This window comes from Chiloscyllium plagiosum, chromosome 10 (assembly GCF_004010195.1).
Source record: "Chiloscyllium plagiosum isolate BGI_BamShark_2017 chromosome 10, ASM401019v2, whole genome shotgun sequence".
NCBI classification, from domain to species: domain Eukaryota; kingdom Metazoa; phylum Chordata; class Chondrichthyes; order Orectolobiformes; family Hemiscylliidae; genus Chiloscyllium; species Chiloscyllium plagiosum.
Window position 1 is genome coordinate 38,130,909 of NC_057719.1, and position 22,690 is coordinate 38,153,598.

The window sequence follows — 22,690 nt, forward strand, 5'->3', positions numbered from 1 at the left end:
CTCACTTCCCCTTCCCCCACCTCACCCTAGTTCCAAACTTCCAGCTCAGCACTGTCCCCATGACTTGTCCTACCTGCCTATCTTCTTTTCCACCTATCTACTCCACCCTCCCCCTGCCCCCAACCTATCACCTTCATCCCTCCCCCACTCACCTATTGTACTCTATTCTACTTTCTCCCCACCTCCACCCTCCTTTCACTTATCTCTCCACCCTTCAGGCTCTCTGCCTTTATTCCTGATGAAGGGCTTTTGCCCGACACGTCGATTTTGCTGCTCCTCGGATGCTGCCTGAACTGCTGTGCTCTTCCAGCACCACTAAGCCAAAATCTGGTTTCCAGCATCTGCAGTCGTTTTTACCTATCCAATGTTAACTCTCAGGAATGTAAATAACATGTTCTGTTTGTCTGTGAATTGCCTGGTGCTGGGACCTGGCTTCAGCTGAAAGGAGCCAGGATGATTGCAAGGATTGGGAGGATTGTCCCCTGTGGGAAGTGGGGAGATCTCTAGTGAACTGGGGTTTATTTGGGTGTTTACGTTAAATGTAGTGGTTAGTATTTTTAGTTGGAGTAGTTTTTAGACTTTGTAGAGTTAATGTCTTTGTTGCTTGCTGCATCTCAGATAAGCTTCCTCCTCTTGGGAAACCACGGGCTGCCTTGTTCAGGTAGTGAGTGCATCTGCAATGTAAAAGGCGGCCATTCCCCCATTTTTGGAAAAAAGGAAGGAAAGGGTTGACATTGCCCTGCTGCAGGAGACACGTTTTAACTGATAAGGAACATGTGAAGCTGCAGCAGTGGGGTCACGACAGGGTATTTTTCTTTTCCTTTAGCTCCAAAAGTAAAGGGTTAGCTATACCGGTAAGAAGGAACCTCCCATTCCAAGTAACTGAGCAAATTAAGGACGAACATGGATGGTTCATCATTCTTAAAGCTCGAAGAGGAGTATGGTATCATAGTCCTAGAGATGTACAGCACAGAAACAGACCCTTCGGTCCAACTTGTCCATGCCGACCAGATATCCCAACCCAGTCTAGTCCCACCTGCCAGCACCCGGCCCATATCCCTCCAAATCTTTCCTATTTGTATACCCATCCAAGTGCCTCTTAAATGTTGCAATTGTACCAGCCTCCACCACTTCCTCTGGCAGCTCATTCCATACACGTACCACCCTCCATGAAAATGTTGCCCCTTAGGTCTCTTTTGTATCCTTCCTCTCTCACTCTTAAACCAATGCCCTCTAGTTCTGGACTCCCCCACCTCAGGGAAAAGACTTTTTGTCTATTTATCCTATTAGTGCCCCTCATAATCTAATAAACCTCTATAAGGTCACCCCTCAGCCTCCGATGCTCTCGGGAAAACAGCCCTAGCCTATTCAATCTCTCCCTGTAGCTCAAATCCTCCAACCCTGGCAACATCCTTGTAAATATTTTCTGAACCCTTTCAAGTTTCACAACATCTTTCCGATAGGGAGGAGACCAGAATTGCACGCAATATTCCAACAGTGGCCTAACCAATGTCCTGTATAGCAGCAACATGACCTCCCAACTCTAGTATTCCTAAATATTTATTGTCCTCCAATGCACCCTCTTAAACTTCCTAATTAACGCAGTTGCCAAATTAATCAATCTTGGGGTGTGCCACATGATCATGGGAGGGAATTTTAACCGCCTAATGGATCCCAGGGTAGACAGGATGCCAAGGGGCCCAGCAGGTACGCCCTTGCATTCTAGGCAGTTGATGAACTTGTGTGAGGAGTAGGGATTAGTGGATGTGTGGAGGCAGCTCCACCCTAATGGGAGAGACTTTACTTTTTATTCCAACCCACACAAGTGCCACACACAAATTGACATATTCCTTATGCTATCAGTTTGTTTCGACAGAAACATTGGCTTGCAAAATTGGGGGTATAACTATCTTGGACCATGTGGCGGTATATTTAGATGTTAAAATCAAAGGTGGTGGAATAGATGTATGGCACTGTTGCATGGACCCATTCCTGTTAAGGGATAGCAAACTTGTTGAGTACATTACAAGTGTGTTCAGGGCCTTCTGGGATATCAACTCAGGTACGGCCAGTAATCCGGCAATACTTTGGGAGGCACGAAGGCATATTTGAGGCCTGATCATTTCATATTCAACAATTAGAAGGAGGAGCAGCAACGGAGGCTGGAGATATGGCTGAAGGTAGCTGAGGAAGCATGCTATAATAGGCTTTCATTGGTCAAGCTGCAGCGTATCATGGCACTCCAGGCTGCTCGCGACTCATTGCGCACACAGGTGGCAAAAAAAGAGGTCTCCTCTTTCCTGAGTGAGTTTTATAAGGAATTCATAAATGTGTTGGTGGAGCCACTTTTGAGGATGTATAGCTATTCATATACACAGGATTGTCTTCTACATTCTCTTGGGGAGGCTAATATCTCCCTCATTTTAAAGAAGGGGAAATACCTCAAAGACAACGCTTCATACAGTCCAATTTCATTGTTGAATCTAGACTTAAAACTCTGTCAAAGGTGCTGGCCCTGAGGTTGGAAAAGGGATTGCCCTATATTGTGAAGAGATGAGACGAGTTTTATCAAGAGCCGTAGCTCTTCCAATGATATCGGTTGGGGGGTGTCCTGAACATAGTGCAGGTATGCCAGCAATGGTTGATCCCGGGTTTGGTGGCCTCCCTAGACGAGGGAAAGGCATATGACCGGATAGAATAGCCATACCTGTTTGGGGTCCTAGAGCGCTTTGGTCTTGGGGCAGCCTGGTGGGTGGCGGTGTTGTATAATGATCCTAAGGTGATAGTCATCTCAAACAGACAAAAGTGAGGACCGCACAAGCTGGAGATTATAGTCAAGATTAGAGTGGTGTTGGAAATGCAGGTCAGGCAGCATCCAAGGAACAGGAAAATAGACGTTTCGGGCAGGAGTCTTTCATCAGGAATGAGGCTGGAAGCCTCTGGGGTGGACAGATAAATGGGAGGGGGTGGGGCTGGGGAGAAGGTAGTTGGGAGTGCAATAGGTAGATGGAGGAAGGGGTAAAGGTGATAGGTGGAGCGGATAGGTGGGAAGAAAGATTATGATAGGTGGGACAGGTCACTACGATGGTGCTGAGCTGCAAGTTTGGAACTAGGGTAAGGTGGGGGGAGGGGAGATGAGGAAACTAGTGAAGTCTACATTGATCCCTGGTGTTCAAGGGTTCCGAGGCGGAAGATGAGGTATTCTTTCTCCAGGCATCCCTCGGGGATTGAGTCTATTTAGTTTGAAGCCTCGCGGTCGAGATGTCCCCAAGTTAATCTATTATTCGTGGATAAGATTCAATCTGTGATCAAACAGTGTAAGAGCCCAATCATTTTAAATATGGTGAATGCTTGGAAAAAGCCCAGGTCTTATGGGTGGTACAGGCTGGACCCAATATACCAACCACTACAGCTGAAACTGACAACCGGAAGCGGCAGGGACAGACCACTATAAACACCGGAGGAAATATCAAAGAAGCGCTTCGCAGGAGGCTCCCAAGCACTGATGATGTCGCCTAGCCAGGGGACGAAACGTTTGCAACAAAAACTTCCAGCTCGGCGAACAGAACCACAGCACAGGCTGGTAATGGAGCATCTCCCCCAAGACTACCTCTCAAATATGGTGCACCACAAAATGGAGCGGTTTTATTATTGACACAGACGTTTTGACAATATTAATTAGGGCTGTGATATAGCCGTGGGCATCAGTTTGGGTGCTCATTGGGCCTTGGGAGGGGGAGGTTAGTTGAAAAGTACAGGTACAATGATTGGTGCTCCCAGGGGTGGGAGCTTCTGTGGAGGTGTGGTAGTGAAATAGAATAAAGTAATGTGATTTAATTCAATTTAAGTTAATTTGAATTCAGCTCAACTTAATTTTTATTTAATTTGATTATAGTTTAATTAGGTACATTTGTTCTGGTAGAATAGTAGGTAGTTTATTATTATAGTATTGTGATATGACATTTAACTACCTCTATCTTGTATTTTGGTATTGTTTTTATATGTAGTTGTAAAAGATTTGAAAGCTTTTAATAAAAAGACATGAGGGACTTTTATTGCACAGAGGGTGGTTTGCGTGTAGAATGAACTTCCTGGGAAAGTGGTGGATGCGGGTACAACTACAATGTTTAAAAGACATTTGGATAAGTACATGAATAGGAAAGATTTGGAGGGATCTGGGCCAGCAGCAGGCACATGGGACTGGTTTTGTTTGGCATTATGTACAGCATGAACTGGTTAGACCAGAGGTTCTATTTCTGTGCTGTATAACTCTGATATGATGATTGGATTCTTGGTCTTTCTAATGATTTAGTATGTTTTTGAAATTACAACACTTCTTAAATGGAAGTCTTTTTTTTTCCCCCAATATAGCTACACATTAAGCTTGTATTTGGTTTGACCTTCAGTATTGCTCAGTTTCTTGGAATTTTCTTTTTCTTCCGAGATTGTATTTTGTTGTGCATTTATTTTTATTGCTTCTATGTATATTCCTTTTTATGATGGGTAGATACTACTTTTGTAAACTGATTTATTTTAGAGTTTGACCAAGTCACACTTTCTCATGCAGATAATCAGCTAACATCAAGTATTTGTTGCCATGTACCATATTATATATTGGAATGAGTGAAATAGATGACATTAGGCTTCTCTAGTTCCAAGGCTTGTTTGCTTTCTCAATTTGTTGGAAATTTGCATCCATTCACCAGTAGGATAATGTAGACAATTTTCAATGTGGTATTTAAATACACTGAATACACTGTGGGGTGGCAAGGTGGCTCAGTGCTCAGTGGCCTCACAGCACCAGGGTCCCAGGTTTGATTCCGCCCTTGGGCGACTGTGTGAAGTTTGCACATTCTCTGTGGGTCTGCGTGGGTTTTCTCCGGATGCTCCGGTGTCCTCCCACAGTCCAAAGATGTGCAGGTGAATTGGCCATGCTAAATTGCCCATAGTGTTAGGTACAATAGTCAGAGGGAAATGGGTCTAGGTGGGTTTACTCTTCGGGGGGTCAGTGTGAACACGTTAGGGAATCTAATCTAAAACTATTAAAATGTGCTGTTAAATGTTCACAAATGTCAAGTTTGTTTCAAATAGACTATTAAAATCGAGAAAGTTCAATTTAACGTTATAGTAGTGCTTGTCTAATTCAGGTTGTAGGTATATAGTCTGTCAATTACCACACTTACACTTGTAAATTATTATCCAAATCCTAAAGGTAGATTTGTAGAGCCACAAGCATGAGAAAATAATTCCTCTTTGCTTCCCCTCATTGCACAGAGGAGCAAGCCAGTTGTTCTGTTGAGAATTTCATCTGTCAAGCCAGGAATAGTTACAAAGCAGCATATTCATTATATTGTTGTACTGGCTGAGAAAGGAGTTCTTGGTGGATATGTGTGCGATTTTCTGCAAAATCTTGACCAACATCGATTTAACTGAAATGTTATCACTTGCCTAGTATTTGAATTATAATTTATTGTCTCTTCTGCCTGCTTTTAGTTTTTGTAATCTTTATGTAATATGGTATTTAGTTTTTCTTGCACTGAATCTATTTATGTTCTTTTTTTGTTCATGCTGTGATCCTGCGTATGATTAATTTTTCTTTATATTAAGTGAGCTATGAGGCACAGTGTATATGAAACAATTGTTACCATTGAAAACATTTTTAGAAGAATCCCCATAATGGAAGGAGCTAACTTTTTTTGCTTTATAAGCCACTGCTTTTACTGCACCGACTTGCCAAGGATGTATGTTTGGAACTGCCGTCACTCAGCTTCATGATTTAGTTAGTATTGTGTCCCGTTTCTTGCTCAGCAGTTCAGTGTGGTGCAGTCCTGTTTTGCTGTTGACTTTCAACATCGTTAATGTAGATTTCTAGATTTGTTTTAATGAAGCATCAGAATAGACTGGAATAAGGTCAACACATGCAGTCAGGAAACAAGAAGCAGCAGGGATAGCTAGCTGGCTATAAGGCAGAAACTAAAGTGTAGGTAAAAGGTAAAGCTATTTATAATGACAAAAGGTAGAAAATGTAGTTCCACAAAGATCAGTGTTCGAACACTGTTGTCTAGAATTTATTTTAATAATAATTTGGACTATGGATTTGGAAAAAAAAGCATTTGCACATGACAGCTTAGGGGGCATGGGCATTTTTCAGGGATGTTGAATGTTACACAAAGGCATTTATTACAGAATTGACAATTAACTGGCAAGTGAGTTACAACATAATAGGAAGTGGCAGATGTTTTAATAAGATAAATAGGGGTGTCTTTTCTTTTTGGGAAAATATGAGTGTAAATGGGGGAAAGAAGCAAAATGCATTAACCACCAATGGCAACTTAAAAAAAACATTAAACCATACATCAGGATGTACTGCCAGATGAATAGAATAAATAGCTTTGAATTATGCTAAGCTTGTACTGAACATTGATTAGATCACACCTGGGAGTACTGTGTGAAGTTCTGATCATATATTTAAAGGCATTGGAGGGGGTATAAGAAAGGTGAGGAAGAATGATGCCAAAATTTCAAGATTGTACCCTTCAGAAAGGGATGAACTGCCTTGGTCTCACCAGAAAAGTGAAAGTTGACAAATGGCCTAATAGAGGGCTTTAAAATTATAAACAGCTTGATAGAATAGATACAACAATGTCTCCACTAAATAGTGAATAAAACTAGAGGTCATCGATTTGAGGGATAACTTGATAAAGCTACAAAGGAGAAGTGTGTGTTTTGTTTTTGTTTGTTTAATAGTAAATTGATGGCATAATTCCCCATCCATACCATCTAGCTTCCAACTCTTCGGTGATCTCTCCACCTACCCTGAGAATTCTCTTAAGTGTTCTGTTGAATCCTCCCTCTGGTGCACCATTAGCAATGCTTTCGGTTATCTAGGTTTTGTGCTCTAAGTTTCACTTCCTAAACACCACCGCCTCTTTCTCTCCCCTCCTTCACCCTTTGTTTAGTATCTATTTCAAATTTCACTTCCAAATTATCTTTTGGTCACTTTAGTGTATCTGCTTTGGCTTGATAGATACATCTTTTATTGCAACTCAGATTTTATCTCACACCTTTTCTGTCTCTTTCTTGCCAACCTAGTGTTTCCCTTTGTCTCCTTCTGAATCTGTTTTGGCTCTGATTCGCTCTATTTTCTTCTCGTTCCTTGTCTGTAAATAGATTTTAAGAAGATTGCATTGGCTCTTTGTTCACCAGTGGTTCAGGTTTGCTGCTGAAAGCGTGGTCTCTTGTACATAACACTAAGTACAGATTGAGGTGCCCACTTTGAGAAACCCCTCCATTCAATCTGCAAACAAAGCCCGAGCTTTTGGTAGTCTGCAAATTTAATTCTCTAACTTGTTTTCATGCTGGCATCTCAAGCTCTGGCCTACTGCATGGTTTTGTGAGGCTAAATGTAAACTTCAACAATAGCAACTCATCCTTCGATAATACACCTTACAGCCTCAATAATGCGTTTAGAACTTTCAGGCTGTAAACTGTCTCCTGTCAATTTTGTTCTATAGAGTCATCGTGTCATAGTTATACAGCACGGAAACAGACTCTTCAGTCCAACTCGACTGTGCTGACCAAATTTCCCAAATTAAATTAGTACCACTTGCCTGTGTTTGATCCATATCCCTCTAAACCATTCCTGTTGATGTACCTATATAAATGTCTTTTAAATGTTGTGCCTGTACCTGCATTTACCACTTCCTCTGGCAGTTTGTTCCACATATGAACCACAGTCTGTGTGGAAAAACGTGCCACTCTGGTCCCTTTATAAATCTATCTTCTCACTTTAAAATAATGCCCTTCAGTTTTGAGCTCCCCCACCTTAAGCAAAAAGGCCTTTTGCTATTCACCTTATCAATGATTTTATAAAGGGTTATAAGGCCACCTGATAGTCTCCTACACTCCATTGAAAAAAGTCTGAGCCTTTCTCGCCTCTCCTCAACTTGAACCCTCCAGGCACAGAAATTTCCTTTATAAATCTTTTCTGTACCCGTTCCAATTTAATAATATCCTTCCTATAGCAGGATGACCAGAACTATATACAATATCTCACAAATGGCCTTGCCAGCATCCTGTATGACTACAACATGATGTCCCAATTTTTATATTCAATGGTCTGAGCAAAGAACGCAGTGTGCCAACCACATTTATCACCTTGTCTATCTGTGATGCAACATTGAAGGAATTATGCACCAGAACCCCTAGATGTCTCTGTTCGACAGTACATTCCAGGGCCTACCATTAATTGTGTTAAGTCCTGCCAAAATGTAACATGTTATATTTATCAAAGTTAAATTCTGTCTGCCACTCCTCAGCCCATTGGCCCCGTTGATCAAGGTCCCTTTGTACTGTTACATAACCTTCACTGTCTACCACCAATATTGGTGTCATCCGCAAGCTTATTGTCCATGCTTCTTGTATTCTTGTCCAAAATAATTTATTTGATTTACTTTATTTTGCATTCAGAATGTAACACACCCACTTCTTGGTCCATCTTTTGTTTCTTGTTCTGTTACCATTCCCTTAGACTCTGGAGAGCTAACTCCTCTGTCACTTCGTTGCCATGTTTTGTACCCTGTCTGACAATATCTCAAACTTTTCACTGTTTTGATGAAAGGTCGTCATCAACCTGAAACCTTTAACCCGGTGTTTGTTTTTAAATAGTACCTGACCTGTTGAGTATTTTTCTAATTTCAAAGTCCCTCTTGTACTTCTGCTGTAATGTATTTGTACCTTCAGCACAAAAAACACTTCAGTGAGAAAAATTCTTATCAAACTGAATAAGTTGCATGTTTTATCAGTTAGGGTTCTGGGCAAAATATTCTGTATGGACTTCGTTGAAGAAACTTCATCGTTTCATTTACCTGCTTTTGTGTGTGGAGAATTTGAGTCTTTTTTGTTTGCATCTTCCATATAACAAGCCAGATAGAGTGACAATGACTGCTTTTGACATTAAGGCAACTAAGCCAAATTGAAATAATTGAAGGGTTTTTGCTCTGGATCTATATGAGAGTTATACCTACTATGAAGAAAAATGGTTTTGGTTGCTGGAAGCCAGTCACCTCAGCCCAGCACATCAGTGTAAGAGTACCTCAGGGTAGTGTGCTAGAGGTTCAACTATTCAGCTGCTTAACCAACATTCCTTCCATCAAAAGGTCAGAAGTGGGGATCTTCACTGCTTGTGCTGCTCATAATATTTACACTGCTTCAGTAGCTGAAGAATTGTATACTTGCCTTTAACAAGACCTGACCGACTTGGGCAGACTGGCAAATTATAGGTCTGCCAAGCAATCATTGTCGCCAATGAGACAAAATTCAAATACCTCATTCTACAATGGCATTATCATCACTCGAACTCTGAAAGTTTAGAAGGTTGCCATTGAGCAGGTGCTAACTGGACTAGCATTTGACTAATGTGCCTAAAGGAGGCTTGAAATTCTGTAGTGTATAACTCTCCCCTTGATTCCCCAAAGCTTGTGCACTACCTACATGGTGCAAGTCAAGAATGTGATTTATTTTCACTTGCTTGGATGAACACAGCTCCACCTGTTAGGTTCTTTTCCTGAGGTTTTGCATATGAGATGTAAATCACGCACACGGACTTCTGCAAACTGTTAAAGTTTGATAAAGCTTGTACAAGCTCGGTAATCCCTCTGATACGGTTTGTGGGTGTGCAAAGTTGAGTCAGAAGAGAGACCCCGAACAAAGAGAATGCATCCCCTTGTACGAATCAGTTGGCAATGCTCCAGATGTTCTGGCCACTCCCCTATAGTCACATGCCACTGAAGACAACCCAGAGTCACTCAGTCACATGTTGCCCCAAGTACGATGGCAGGATGAGATCATCCTCAGAGGTGAAGCAAGTGCTAGTGCCCTATCCCTAAGGAATCCTTATGCAGACAATTTCCAGACTCTGTGATTCCCCAAGACAATCTAGGTGTGACATATCTCTGGCCAGAAAGCATTTAGAACATAGAACAGAAGAGGCCCTTTGCATGATGTTGTGCCGGTCATTTATCTTAATCTAAGATTGACCTAACCTACATGCCCCTTAATTTACTGCTGTCCAGAGTGTGCTTGTCCAGCAGTCACTTAAATATCCCTAACACTTGCCGAACGACCTGTTGTTGCGCTGTTCTGTTCAACATTCTAAAAAACTCAGCTGTTACCAATGTGAAAAGTTCCTGCCTCCCCACAAGACCAATCAAGGCAAATGATTGAAAAATCTCACTGTCAGGAAATTTTGGTACGCATTTATTAACAGAAACTCTTACAAGCTGTCTTGGAAAATATGAACTCCCATCCCCAGCCCCCCTCGTGCAAATGAACAGCATGATGGTGGGGGGTGGGTGTGACGGCTTTATTGGTTTGGCTTTCGCTCCAAACATTCCAATTCAGCCTGCTTCCTGAGAATTGCAAATAGAGATTCAAATGCTAATTACGGCTCTAACAGCAAGGTAATGGCTTGATAGCAGCTGTGCAATCAAAAAGCAAGGTCTAAAAAGCAAAATAAAGCAAAAAATTCCAGTAAACGAAACCTCAGCATCTATGGAGAAAAAGCAAAATTAACGTTTTGGGTACATTGACCCTTCTGAAGGGTCCAGCAATTTCTGTTTTTGTCTAAACATTAGAACCTGCAGCACCATGTGCGGAGTCAGTGATCAACTGCACCTCATCTCTGTTGGTAGCTACTGAGCACGTGCATCAATGCTTGTATCAGGACAAGACTGATCTTGAGCCAAAGGATGAAGGCTCTGAAGCTCTATCCCACCCTCTCTCACTCTTTTATGTTCAATGTGCACTTGGATCTGACTTATCTGCGCAAGCATCAGTAGTGCAGCCTCAGTCAACAGATGGGAATCAGAAAGCTTCCCCACATAAAGACAGTACAGAAGAGGCCCCTTGGCCCTTTGAGTCAGCATTGACAAAGCTACTCTAAATCTGCACTAGTGCCATTTTCTAGCACTTGGCCTGTAGCCATGGAAGTTATGACATTTCAAGTGCTCATCCAAGTACTTTTTCAAGGTTTAGAGGTCTCTCGCCTCACTACCCTCCCCTCCCAAGCAGTTCATTCCCGCCACCTTCTGGGAAACTGCTTCTGGAAAGAAGAGATTAAATAATAGTCTAATTTAACAACAGCAGGGGAGTAATCGCAAATGACTGTCTAAATGAAGTGTAAATTATAATGGATAGTCTACATGCTTCTTCTGAGACAATGTTGCCCCTACCTCTCTCCAGAATATTCGGTTTTGCAGTCTAACTCTTTAATATTACATTAATGTCCAGAAAGGTTTCCCATTCAATCTTTTAACATTAAACTCCAACACCCAAATGTGTTGCCAACCATGAGAAAGCAGCCCACCTGCTGACACTACATTTAACACCTTAAAGTTAAAGGTAAAGTCACCATTGTCCTTGAGGACCCTAGGGCTGATCTTCTGTCAGAGACAGAGAGATGACTGATGGTGAGGAGTTCATCTGAGGTGAGCTTGCGAAAGTGGACCTTCATAGTAACTTTGGTCAGTGTGGGAATTGAACTGGCATTGTGCTGCATCTCCAACCAACTGCACAGCCAAAAGAGCTAATTGGTCTCTGCCACTGTGCATAGTGGCAGCATGCGAGCCATTTACAAAATACACTGCAGCAACTTGACACCACTTCTTTGACAGCACCTTTCATGTCCACTACCTCTATCACCTAGAAAAACAAAGTTCGCATAGTTGTTGTTAATGTTTGATCATTTACTATCATTTGTAATGAAATGATAATTAGTCTAATTTAATTTAATTTGTCATGAGGGGGAGATGCCATGACAGGGAAGTGGGGTTTAAAAAACAGCTTCAGCACCTAGTTTCTTGAATGTTAGAGTCCTGGTGTGCTCATGTGCCAACTTGGGATTTGAGTTCCACTATGCTGAAGTGTGCTATTTAGGGACACAGCTGAGAACTTCACCAGAACCACCTCTGGACAGGATTCAGAAGAGATATACCAGGATTTTGTTGGGAATGGAGGGTTTGGATTAAAGGAGAGGCCTGGTAGGAGTGTAGGAAGTTGAGGGGTGACCTTTTATAAAGGTTTATAAAATCATGAGGGGTATAGATAAGGTGAATGACACTTGAAATCTCCCAACCTAGGGAAAAGACAAGGCCACGGGGCATATTTATAAGTGACACAAGAGACAGAGATTTGAAAAGGGGATGGGGGGCATTTTGTTTTGCAGTGATATATGTGTAGAATGAACTGCCAGAGGAAGTGGTGGGTGCAGATATAGTTAAATTTAAAAGACATTTTAGATAAGTACATTAATAAATGTTTGGAGGGATATGGGCCAAGCACAGGCAGGTGGGCTTAAATGAATTTGGGATTATAGTCTGCATGGGCCGAAGGGTCTGTTTCTATGCTGTATGACTGTGATATGGGAAAACCACCTGTATGTTTCTGCCAATCCACATACTTTCCTTCCGGAACTCCTTTTCTCGCAATAGGATGTCTGTATCTATATCTCTGGCTGTAGAATTTTCAGAAAGTAGTTCACGTTGTCTTCCTGAGGGCAAAAAGTTGGGAAACCAGCAACACACATTCCATAAATAAATTTTTAAATGTCGGAATATAGGCTAGTCTGCTATTTTTATAGCACGGCTTGTGATATCTTTTAGCTATATAATTAACAACCCCGTTGTACTTCCGTGTTTGTTTCTTTTTGAAACTGAATTAATCCACAAAGAAATTTGCCATAATGCTTCTGGTTTTGGAGAGAACCAATTGTAACAGTTGCTGCCTCATGTAAATCATGTAGGGTGTTTGATGCTAATAAGCCAACCTGAACTGAATTCTATTGCAGGAAGAGTGCAAATAGTCTAGCTTTTATAATTAAAAAAAAAAGACAAATGGATTTGAAAAAAAGTCAGTAAGAAAAAAGAATTATTTAGGTCAGTTGTACTTGTTTCATTGTGGCTTTCACTGTTCTGTTAAGAAAAGGAATGATTCAACTTTCCTAAAATGATAGGATCTCTTGAGCAATGCAATGTGATTTTTACACTCTGCATTTTTTTAAAATAACAATGTAGTTAGAGCTCCTGATTTGGTGTGTACAAAATTAGTTGTACAGAGGGAAATTTTACTAATTTCCTGTGCTCCTTGTAGTTATTGTTAAATGTGATTTGAATGGCTTTTTAAAGTAATTGAAGCAACATATGTTTAGACATGTTCATTCTTGCGCTGCCTTTGTGTAGAAAATAACTAAACTTTTCATATTTGCGTTTGTTATCTCTTTTGAAATTGCTTAAAAGTTGTAGGGTTTGACTGAGTTTTCCAACTTCAACAAATCATTTTTGTGCTGCATGTTTTGTTTTCAACCAGGAAGCAAATCACTAGAATTCCTATGGTGTGGAAGCAGGCCATTTGGCCCATTGAGTGGACTCCAATCCTCCGAACAATATCCCACCCAGATTCTTACACTCCCCTCCCCCAAAACAAATCCTTGTAACCCTGCATTTCCCATGGCTAATCCACCTACCCTACACATTTTTGGACTGTGGGAGGAAACTGGAACACCTAGAGGAAAAACCCACGCAGATGTGGGGAGAACATGTCAACTCCACACAGTCATTCGAGACTGTAATCAAACCTGGATAGCTGGCGTTGAGGCAGCAGTGCTAACCACTCAGCCACCATTCACAACTCTCTGTAAAGAACCTACCTCTAACATCTCCTTTCTACCATCCTCCTAACACCTCAGTCCTACGCTGGGGAAAAGTCTCCGGCTATCGACTCTCTCTATTCCTCACATTATTTTGTACACCTCTATTAGGTCTCCTCTTCGTCCTTCTCTCCACAGAGAAAAGTCCGAACTTATTCAACCTTTCTTCATAAGGCAAGCCCTCAAGTCCAGGCAGCATCCTGGTAAACCTTCTTTGCACCCTCTCCAAAGTCTTTGTATCTTTCCTATAGTAGGGCGACCAGAACTGGACGCACTATTGCAAGTGTGGCAATAGTGAAGAAGGGCTAATGCCCGAAACGTCGATTCTCCTGTTCCCTAGATGCTGCCTGACCTGCTGCGCTTTTCCAGCAACACATTTCCATCTCACCAGGGATTTGTAGAGCTGCAGCAAAACCTCGCAGCTCTTAAACTCTATCCCCCTGTTGATGAAAGCCAAAACACCATATGCTTTCTTAACAACCCTATCCACTTGGGTGACAACTTTGAGGGATCTGTGCACTTAAACACCATGATCCCAATGTTCCTCCACTGCCAAGAATCCTGTCTTTAATCCTATATTCAGCATTCAGGTTCGACCTTCCAAAATGCATCACATTGCGTTTATCCAGGTTGCACTCCATCTTGCATTTCTCAGCCCAGCTCTGCATCCTGTCTATGTCGCCCTGCAGCCTGCAATAGTCCTTGATACTATCAATGATACCTCCGACCTTTGTGTCATTGGCAAGTTTACTAACCCACCCCTCCACCTCATCCAAGTCATTTATAAAAACTACAAAGAGCAGAGGCCCAAGAACAGAACCCTGCATGACACCACTCCCCACTGATCTCCAGGCAGAATACTTTGCATCTACAATCATTGTCTTCTGTCAGCCAACCAATTCTGAATCCAGACAGCCAGATCTCCCTGTATCCCACATCTCCTGACTTATGAATGAGGCTACTGTGGGGAACCTCATCAAATTCCTTGAAGTCCATATACAGGACAACGTTTTACTGGTTGACAGGTTCCACCTTTGCCCTGTACTGGACAATATTAGAGAGGTTATCTGGGGAAAGGGGCTTTAAGGTACACCCTTGTGTAGAGCTCCAGGGAAAGTGAGAGGGGAGAGAGAGCGAGGGCAGAAGGTCAGTCATTTGGAGATGATGCCTGGACTCTCATCGATGTCCAGGACTGTTCTTGGCATCATTTCAGTAAGCCAAGTTCTCTTTTAATAACTGTAAACAAAAGACACGATCTGTGTTGGAAACTCGTCTTTGATGTAATGTTTCTATCGGGACCTTGAGATCATCATCTTCGGATAATCCGGAATTCGGATACTTGATATTCGGATAATCGAGGTTCCTCTGTACATCACGTCCACTGCTTGACCTTTGTCAACTTGTCGAATCACCTCCTCAAAGAACTGTCATACTTGTGAGCCATGACCTGCCCCTCACAATGCCATGCTGACTGCCTTTATTCACACTGCGCTTTTCCAAATAGTCATAAATCTTATCCCTCCGAATTCTTTCCGAAACCTTGCTGACCACAGACGTAAGACTGACTGACTGGTGTGTAATTACCCCTCTTGAAAAGAGAAACAACATTTGCCTCCCTCCAATCCTCTGGTACAATTCCCTTGGAGAGTGAGGAAGCAAAGATCTTCGCCAGTGGCTTGGCAACCTCCTTTTCTTGCTTCCTGGAGCAACCTAGGATAAATCTGGTCTGGCCCTGGGGACTTAGCAACCTTAATATTTACCAAAATTTCCAGCAAATCAACTTCTTCAATCCTGATCTGTTCAAGCCTATTTCCCAGCTCCTCAAAGTTCTCATTCACAACAATATCCCTTTCTTTAGTGAAAACTGAAGCAAAAAAACTCATTTAGGGCTTCCCCTATCTGCTCAGACACCAGCACATGTTCTCTACACTATCCCTGATCAGCCCTACCTTCTCCCTGATCATTCTCTTGTTCCTCACGTATGAGTAAAATGCCTCTGGGTTCTCCCTAATCCATCCTGCCAAGCCTTTCTCGTGCCCCCTGTTGGCTCTCCTCAATCCATTTCTGAGCTCCTCTCTAGCAAGCCTGTAATCCTTTAAAGCTGTGCTTGACCCTTGTTTCCTCCACCTTGTGTAAGTTGGCTTTTTGCTTTTGCTGAGAAGCTCCTCTGTTCTCGTATCTGAGGCTCCTTGATCTTACTCCTTGCCTGTCTGAGAGGAACAAATTTATGCATCACTCGAAACAACTGCTCCTTAAACAGTCTCCACATGTCTGTTGTGTCCAGACAGATGTCAATAGATATCAAATTTTTCTAATGCACCTTTCCAATTTTGACACGTGATTTTCAAGTTGCAGTTCCACAATATTAATTATGGGGTTGCTATTGCCAAAAATAGCAACATGGTATTTTAATATTTGTGATTTCTGCAAGGAGTGTCCTGTCCAGATGGTTCTGATGCTTATGCATGATAATTATTGCTCTTGTTGCTAAGTCTTATTAAATGATTTCTGATGAAGGGATTATGCTCGAAACATCGACTCTCCTGCTCCTTGGATGCTGCCTGACCGGCTGTGCTTTTCCAGCACCACACTCTTCGACTTGTTAAATCACAACCCATTCAAACTTGCAATACGCAAATATGTCTATGCATTCTGCTCAATTACAAATAAGATAATCAGCTTATCATAGTAGCATTGAAATAACTTGTGTATGGGGGAAGGGATAATGGCGGAAGATAAATTTAAATCTTGAAATTGTGAACTTTTTAATATGTTGAATGGACAGTTTGATCCTTTTAAAATTTGGGACATGGACTATAGTGGTTCAAAAAGGCAGCTCACTACCACCACCACAAAGGCAACTGGGGACGAGCAATAAACGCTGACCCAGCCAGTCTTGCCTATGTTCCATGAATGAACTTCGAAAAGCCATCTAGTCGTGCCAATCTATTCTAAATTTCTTCCATTTGCTTTTAGCACACCTCTTCTCCCACCTCACCCCAAAGCATAATGCAGACTGGTTTAATTGAAGTTACATATGTTGTTATAATGTAACTGCTACCCATTAGCTTTGGTATTTTAATATTTAATTTAAGGTAACTATATATGTAGTGAATATAAACTTCTATCTTTGCATTTCTCCCCATGCACAGAAGTTGCAAAGAATTGCCAGGAACGAGAGAACCTTGGAATGCTGGTCTGGTCACCTAATCAGAATATCTCCGAGTCCAAATGTAAGTTTGCACTTCATTTTATATTTTAGATATTAAATGTTATGTTTATAGTCTTTTCACTTTTAAAACCTTCAAGAGGTCGATTTTCAAATGCTTTTTTTTCTCAAATTGCTTACAGATGGTTTCTGCTGGATCTTCACTTTTACTTTTTAAATGATTTTATTCCTTTTTCTTATTCCATTCCTATGACTTTATTTTTCTCTGCATGAATGATTTGCTGTTTTTTGTCAGTCATAATTGTGGTTAGAATAATAAAAATCTTGTTTTCTGCTGTCCTAAAGAATAATTCAGCTGGTATTCAACCAATAGTAATAGGACGCTAGTGCCCATTATCAGACAGATTCTCAGAGGAAACTGTAAACAACATGTAAAATATGTTAGGTGTGAAGAGTTTTGCTTGTTGTTCAAATCATTGGAAACCCGTCCACCCACTTTGAATAACTATCTTCACAATGAATAGGTGTTTACCTCTTGTTCTGAAAAATGTATATGCAGTCTTTCCCAGTCTAGCTATCCATTTCCATGGTTGTAATGGAACTAATAGTGGCTTTTCTTCTGTTTGACCTGGACTGTTGCACTGTCTGTTATGTCCTTACATAACCTATTTCATCAAAATTTTTGGCTAGACTCTATCAAACTCATTCTTGAGTGTTGATCATGAAGGTGTCATAACCACAGTAATCTGTAGCTTTCAGCAATTGCCACTCTAGGTCTGCACAGCATAACCTCTGACAACTAACAGCTCTTGCTTAACCACCACAGGGGTAACTCAATTACACTCAATCTCGATTCTTTCCACTTCTTGCCTAAGTTCTCTTAGAGAATATGTCTCTGGATGGAGCTTGTGATCCTTTAAGCCCATATGTTGGCCTTAGATTCTTGAATTTGTTTGGTGACTTTACTAAATACCTGAAGTATTTAACTCATTTTGTGTTGTGAATTTTACTTCTTTCAGTTTAACCTGACTGCTACCAATTCAGCTGCTTTCTTGCAAGGCTGGTTTTTAACACTTCACTACGGTGATGGGCAATTTTGCACTTAATTCCAGTCACGTGTAAGGAACAAATACACTCCTTGTTAAAATGGAAACTTTTTCTTCTCGATAATGTCAGAAATCAGGTGAGATTCCTCCAGTTGCTGCTTGCTGAAACTTGTCATGCTAGTTGATACTCCTCTGTCAACTTCCTATTAACTGGTGCTTCATCCAATGCTACTTGAATGGCAGTGCTTACCATGGCTCAATTGGCACAGTGGTAAAAGATCTGGATTCAAGTCTCTCATGCCCCACATGTGGCAGCACGTGTCGAGTTGATTTTAAAATATCTTTTGGTCATTTGACGTTTATAGTCGCAGAATTAGTCTATTTGGCTAACCATGGCTTGTATGTTTCTCAACCCCATTCCTCCTGTCTTCACCCCTAAACCTTATTCCCTTACTGATGACGACCATATCTATATCTGCCTTAAAGGCACTTATTGCCTCGTCCCTCAAGAAATTCTTCCACATCTCACTGAGGCTGTGCCTTGTGGTCCTAGTCTCCTAATAGTGGAAACATCATCTCTGCATCTGTTCTATCCAGGACTCCCAAGTATTCCGTAAGCTTCAATCACCACCACCACCACCAACACTCCCCTCCACCCCCACCCCGCCATCCTCTGTGTTCCATTAAGTACAGACCCAGAGTTCTCAACTGTTCCTCATATGATTATCCTTCATCCCTGAGATCATTCTGGTAAACCTCTGGGCATCTCCCAAGGCCAGCACATCTTTCCTTAGAGAGAGGGCTCAAAACTCTCAATATTCCAAATGTGATCTGACCAAAACCTGATTCTCTGTTTGCGTCGTCTTAAAATAAATCTTCACATTACATTTGCCTTCCTAACTGATGAGTGAACCTACTTGTTGCTCTTAAGCGAATCCTGAGCGAGGACTTTCAAGTCCCCTTTGAACTTCAGATTTCTGAAACCTTCTCTTTAGAAAATAGTCTGTGCATCTATTCTTCCTACCAAAGTGAATCACCTCCCTTTCCCACATTGTATTCCATCTGTCACTACTTTGTTCACTCTGCTAGCCTGCCCAATTCCTTCTGCACTCTTCCTGCTTATGCAGCACTACCTGTTCCACTTATCCTTGTATATCATCAGCAAATTTAGCAACAGTGCCCTCCATCCCTTTGTCCAGATTGTTAATATGACATGAATAGATGTGGTCCCAACATTGACCCCTGTGGAACTCTACTAGTCAAAGACTGCCATCCTGAAAAAGACCCCTTTTTCCCTATTGTCTGCCTTCTGCCAGTCAGCCAGTTGTCTATCAGGGCCAGTACTTTGCCTCTCACACCATGAGCTCTTAACATTTGGGAGCCTCTTCTGCAGCATCTTGTCAAAGGCTTTCTGGAAATCTAACTGGATTGCACCCACTTGCTCTCCTTTGTCTAACTTGCTTGTTGCCATTTCAGTAAATTCTAACAAATTTGTCAGGCATAATCTTCCCTTGATGAAGCTGTGCTGACTCAACGCTATTTTATCATGCACTTCCAAGTACTCTGTAATCTCGTCCCCAATAATGGACTCCAATCTTACCAAGACCAGGCCTATAGCTTTCTGCGTTCTTCCCTTCTTAAGCAGAGGCGTTACATTAGCCATTTTCCAAGTCTGTGGAACCCTCCCAGACTCCAGTGATTCCAGTAGGATCACCACCAATGCTCCTAAAATCTCCTCACCTACCTTCTTCAGAACTCTGGGGTGTAGTCCATCTGGTCTGGGTTACTAATCTATCTTCAAGTCCTTTCAGCTTTCCTAGTATCTTTTTTTAGTAATGCCCACTGCACTCACCTCTGTCCCCTGACTTCCTTGAAGTTCTGGTGTACGGTTGATGTCTTCCATTGTGAAAACTGTTCTCCATTACTACTACAGGCTCACTTTCCAGTGGTCCAATGTCCACTCTTGTTGCTCTCTCACTTTTTAGATATCTTAAAAAATACTCTTATCTGCTTTCATATTACTAGCTTTTCAATTTGGGCCATCATCGACCTGCTGTTGTTTGAGAACTATATGCACTGATTGCCCATTCCTCCAGCCAGCATTTTGTCTATTGTATTCTTTAGTCTTGTCTTGACAAGGTGACCCTACTTCTTATACCTGTTCCACTGAATGCAGAATTGTCCATTTCTGAAGGCTATATTGGCGAAGTATTTGCAACTTTGTATTGCTACTATCTGTGGGGCCTTTGGCTTACTCAGCTGCAACTTACTTACTTCAGAAGATTAGTTATTAACTGTGTCTGATGAGTCACGTTCTTCTGTGTTCATGGATGGTGCTGATTTGCAAGCTATGTCAAAGTTAACTTTGGCGATGTCAGTATCTACTTTGAATGCATTGACTGTTTTAAGCCATGCACAAGTCAGTCTTGTAGTGCTGTCTTAAAATTTCCAAATTATGTTGAATATATAGGTTTTGCAAAGCCACAATAAACTCTCTAAAGCCCTCAATGTTAGTCGATTCTTGTTTTGAAACACTCAGCAATCCCCAGCGGTTTGGGACTGTGATGTATTCACATTTATACAAAATGTCTGACCATTGCAAATCTTTGTCTCAGCTGGGACAAGCTGTTGCTATCCCCTCCGTGGGAAAAAAAAGAGCCTGATTAGAAGTTAGCTTATTCGGATCTTTGCAGTTATTACTAACATTCAAAAACAGTAGTGAATGAATTGTATGCATCACTGACCATCACTCTTGTCATGAATTGCAGTACTGATTTCCCCCCCTTCTAATGTGACTTTAGAGTTTGGCATCAACTACTGGGGATATGTGCAGATCAATAATTATAAACTAATCAAACAGCTTGATCAGCCAATCAGTTTAAAGAATTATTACAGCAAACCAGGAAATAAAATGCAAAAGTTGTAGTTATTTTATAAAGTGCTTAATTATGATTGAGACAGACATTTGGATTAAGGTAGAAGCTGTTGTCATAAACTTAAATATTTTTCATTGTCTAATTTTCTTTTAGAGAATACATTTTGTAATTTATAGTGTAGTGACTGAAAAAACTACTGTGAATTTCCTCTTGTCGCTGTGCATCTTTGCAGCTTGTGCATAGCTGCTGTGGTGCCATCCCAACACTAGGTCTGTGACCTGTCTACTTGGAAGTAGACTTGTGTCAAGGACCCCAGCTGAAAGAGGTCTGGTGGTGTTGGATCAGAACCTCTATCAGATGTAGTGGGGACAAGTGTTGCCATGTTCCCAATCACTGTGGGCCTGTTAGAGCCCCGTATCCTGAAGTACACCCTAGTCCTGGGTACTGGAGTCAGGCCTTCTGTCTCGGTGGGAGGAATCCAATTATACTTTTAAATTCTTGGGTTTCAGTATCTAAATCGCTGTTAACTATTGTCAAAATTGTTCAAATGAAAAGATGGAGGAACCGTAATTCATTCTTTTTGTGATCTCTGCATTTGACTGTCAATTCATTCCTGGATGTGTTATCGGCTGGGGGTCTGACAGCAGCGAGGGTTGAGGGGATGGACTGTGAGTGAAGTGTTGAAAGGAGATATTGGTCCTCATTACCAAATTACAGACTAGTATGTTGAGCATTAAAAGGGTTGGAAAGGCAGTGTAATGTTGTGAGAAGCTTGGTACCCCTCCCACCTAGATTTCTGGCCCCTCCATTTCTGGTCTCTGGCTTCATCAGCATAACTGCCCTGTTGAAATGTCCCTTATTTTATTATACAGATGCCACATTAGTTGCCATCTCAAATTTAGGGAAACTTGTCATTAGATAGCCAATTCCTAATTTGACTGTCCCTGTCAGTGACACACGATACTGCTTGCATCTTAACACACACCCTTTTTCTGAAACTTAATTTTAAAATATAAGTTTTCTATCCCCATTTCCAAGTACAGTTTTGTCCACTAATGAAAATGAAACGTCTTTCAGATATGAGATATTGCCTTGTGCTCCATTTATAAATGGTATATACATAAGAAGAACCTTGTGCCAATCATCTTGGCTTTTGATATCAAAAGCGTTTGATCACTTTGTGAGAAACCTTAGGGTTAGCAGTTCGTCATGTCTTATGGGTAATCAAATGTCACTGCAAAGTGGATGGGAAATATTTCTTCGATGGTTTGTTGGATAAAAGTTTTTGCCACAGGATGTAATTGATGCAATAACCATAACGTCTTTTATAGGAAAAATAGACACTTACTTGAAATAGAAAATATTATTGGAGTATGCTGCACAAGTTTTACTCTGGTTAACTTTGGGATACTATTGGATTCCAGTTTGTGATCTTGTAACCTTACTATAGTGAGTGTGCTCAAAAATGACAAGTAATGTGTAAATGGAACAGGTAAATTTGAACTACGTTAGCTTGACATTTCTTGTAATTAAATTGTTGATGAATATGAGGACATCAGCTAATTGTTGGCAGATTTGAAATAAGTACATGTGAAACAGGGAGGAGAGAGAATCTCCTGAACAGTTCTTGACACTTATTTTCTTCGTTGGATGGCTGCATGACATGCACTGAAATCCATCACTCTGTTTAGTTTAGACATATAACAATTGAGGCAATTTCCCTTCCCATGTGGTTAAAGATGCCCTCCAACGCATCTCGTCCACATCCTGCACCTCCGCCCTCAGACCCCACCAACCGTAACCAGGACCGAACCCCCCCTGGTGCTCACCTTCCACCCTACCAAGCTTCGCATAAACCAAATCATCCGCTGACATTTCCGCCACCTCCAAACGGACC

The 22,690-nt window shown here is 41.5% G+C and overlaps 1 protein-coding gene across 3 annotated transcripts in view; it reads left to right on the forward strand.

Moving 5' to 3' along the window:
- rcor1 (REST corepressor 1) overlaps positions 1-22,690 on the forward strand; it is a 122,608-nt gene that overhangs the window by 42,352 nt on the left and 57,566 nt on the right. For all 3 annotated transcript variants that reach the window (XM_043697453.1, XM_043697452.1, XM_043697454.1), the window contains exon 3: positions 16,855-16,935. In XM_043697453.1, the coding sequence (XP_043553388.1) occupies positions 16,855-16,935 (81 nt within the window). The remainder of the gene's footprint in view (positions 1-16,854; positions 16,936-22,690) is intronic.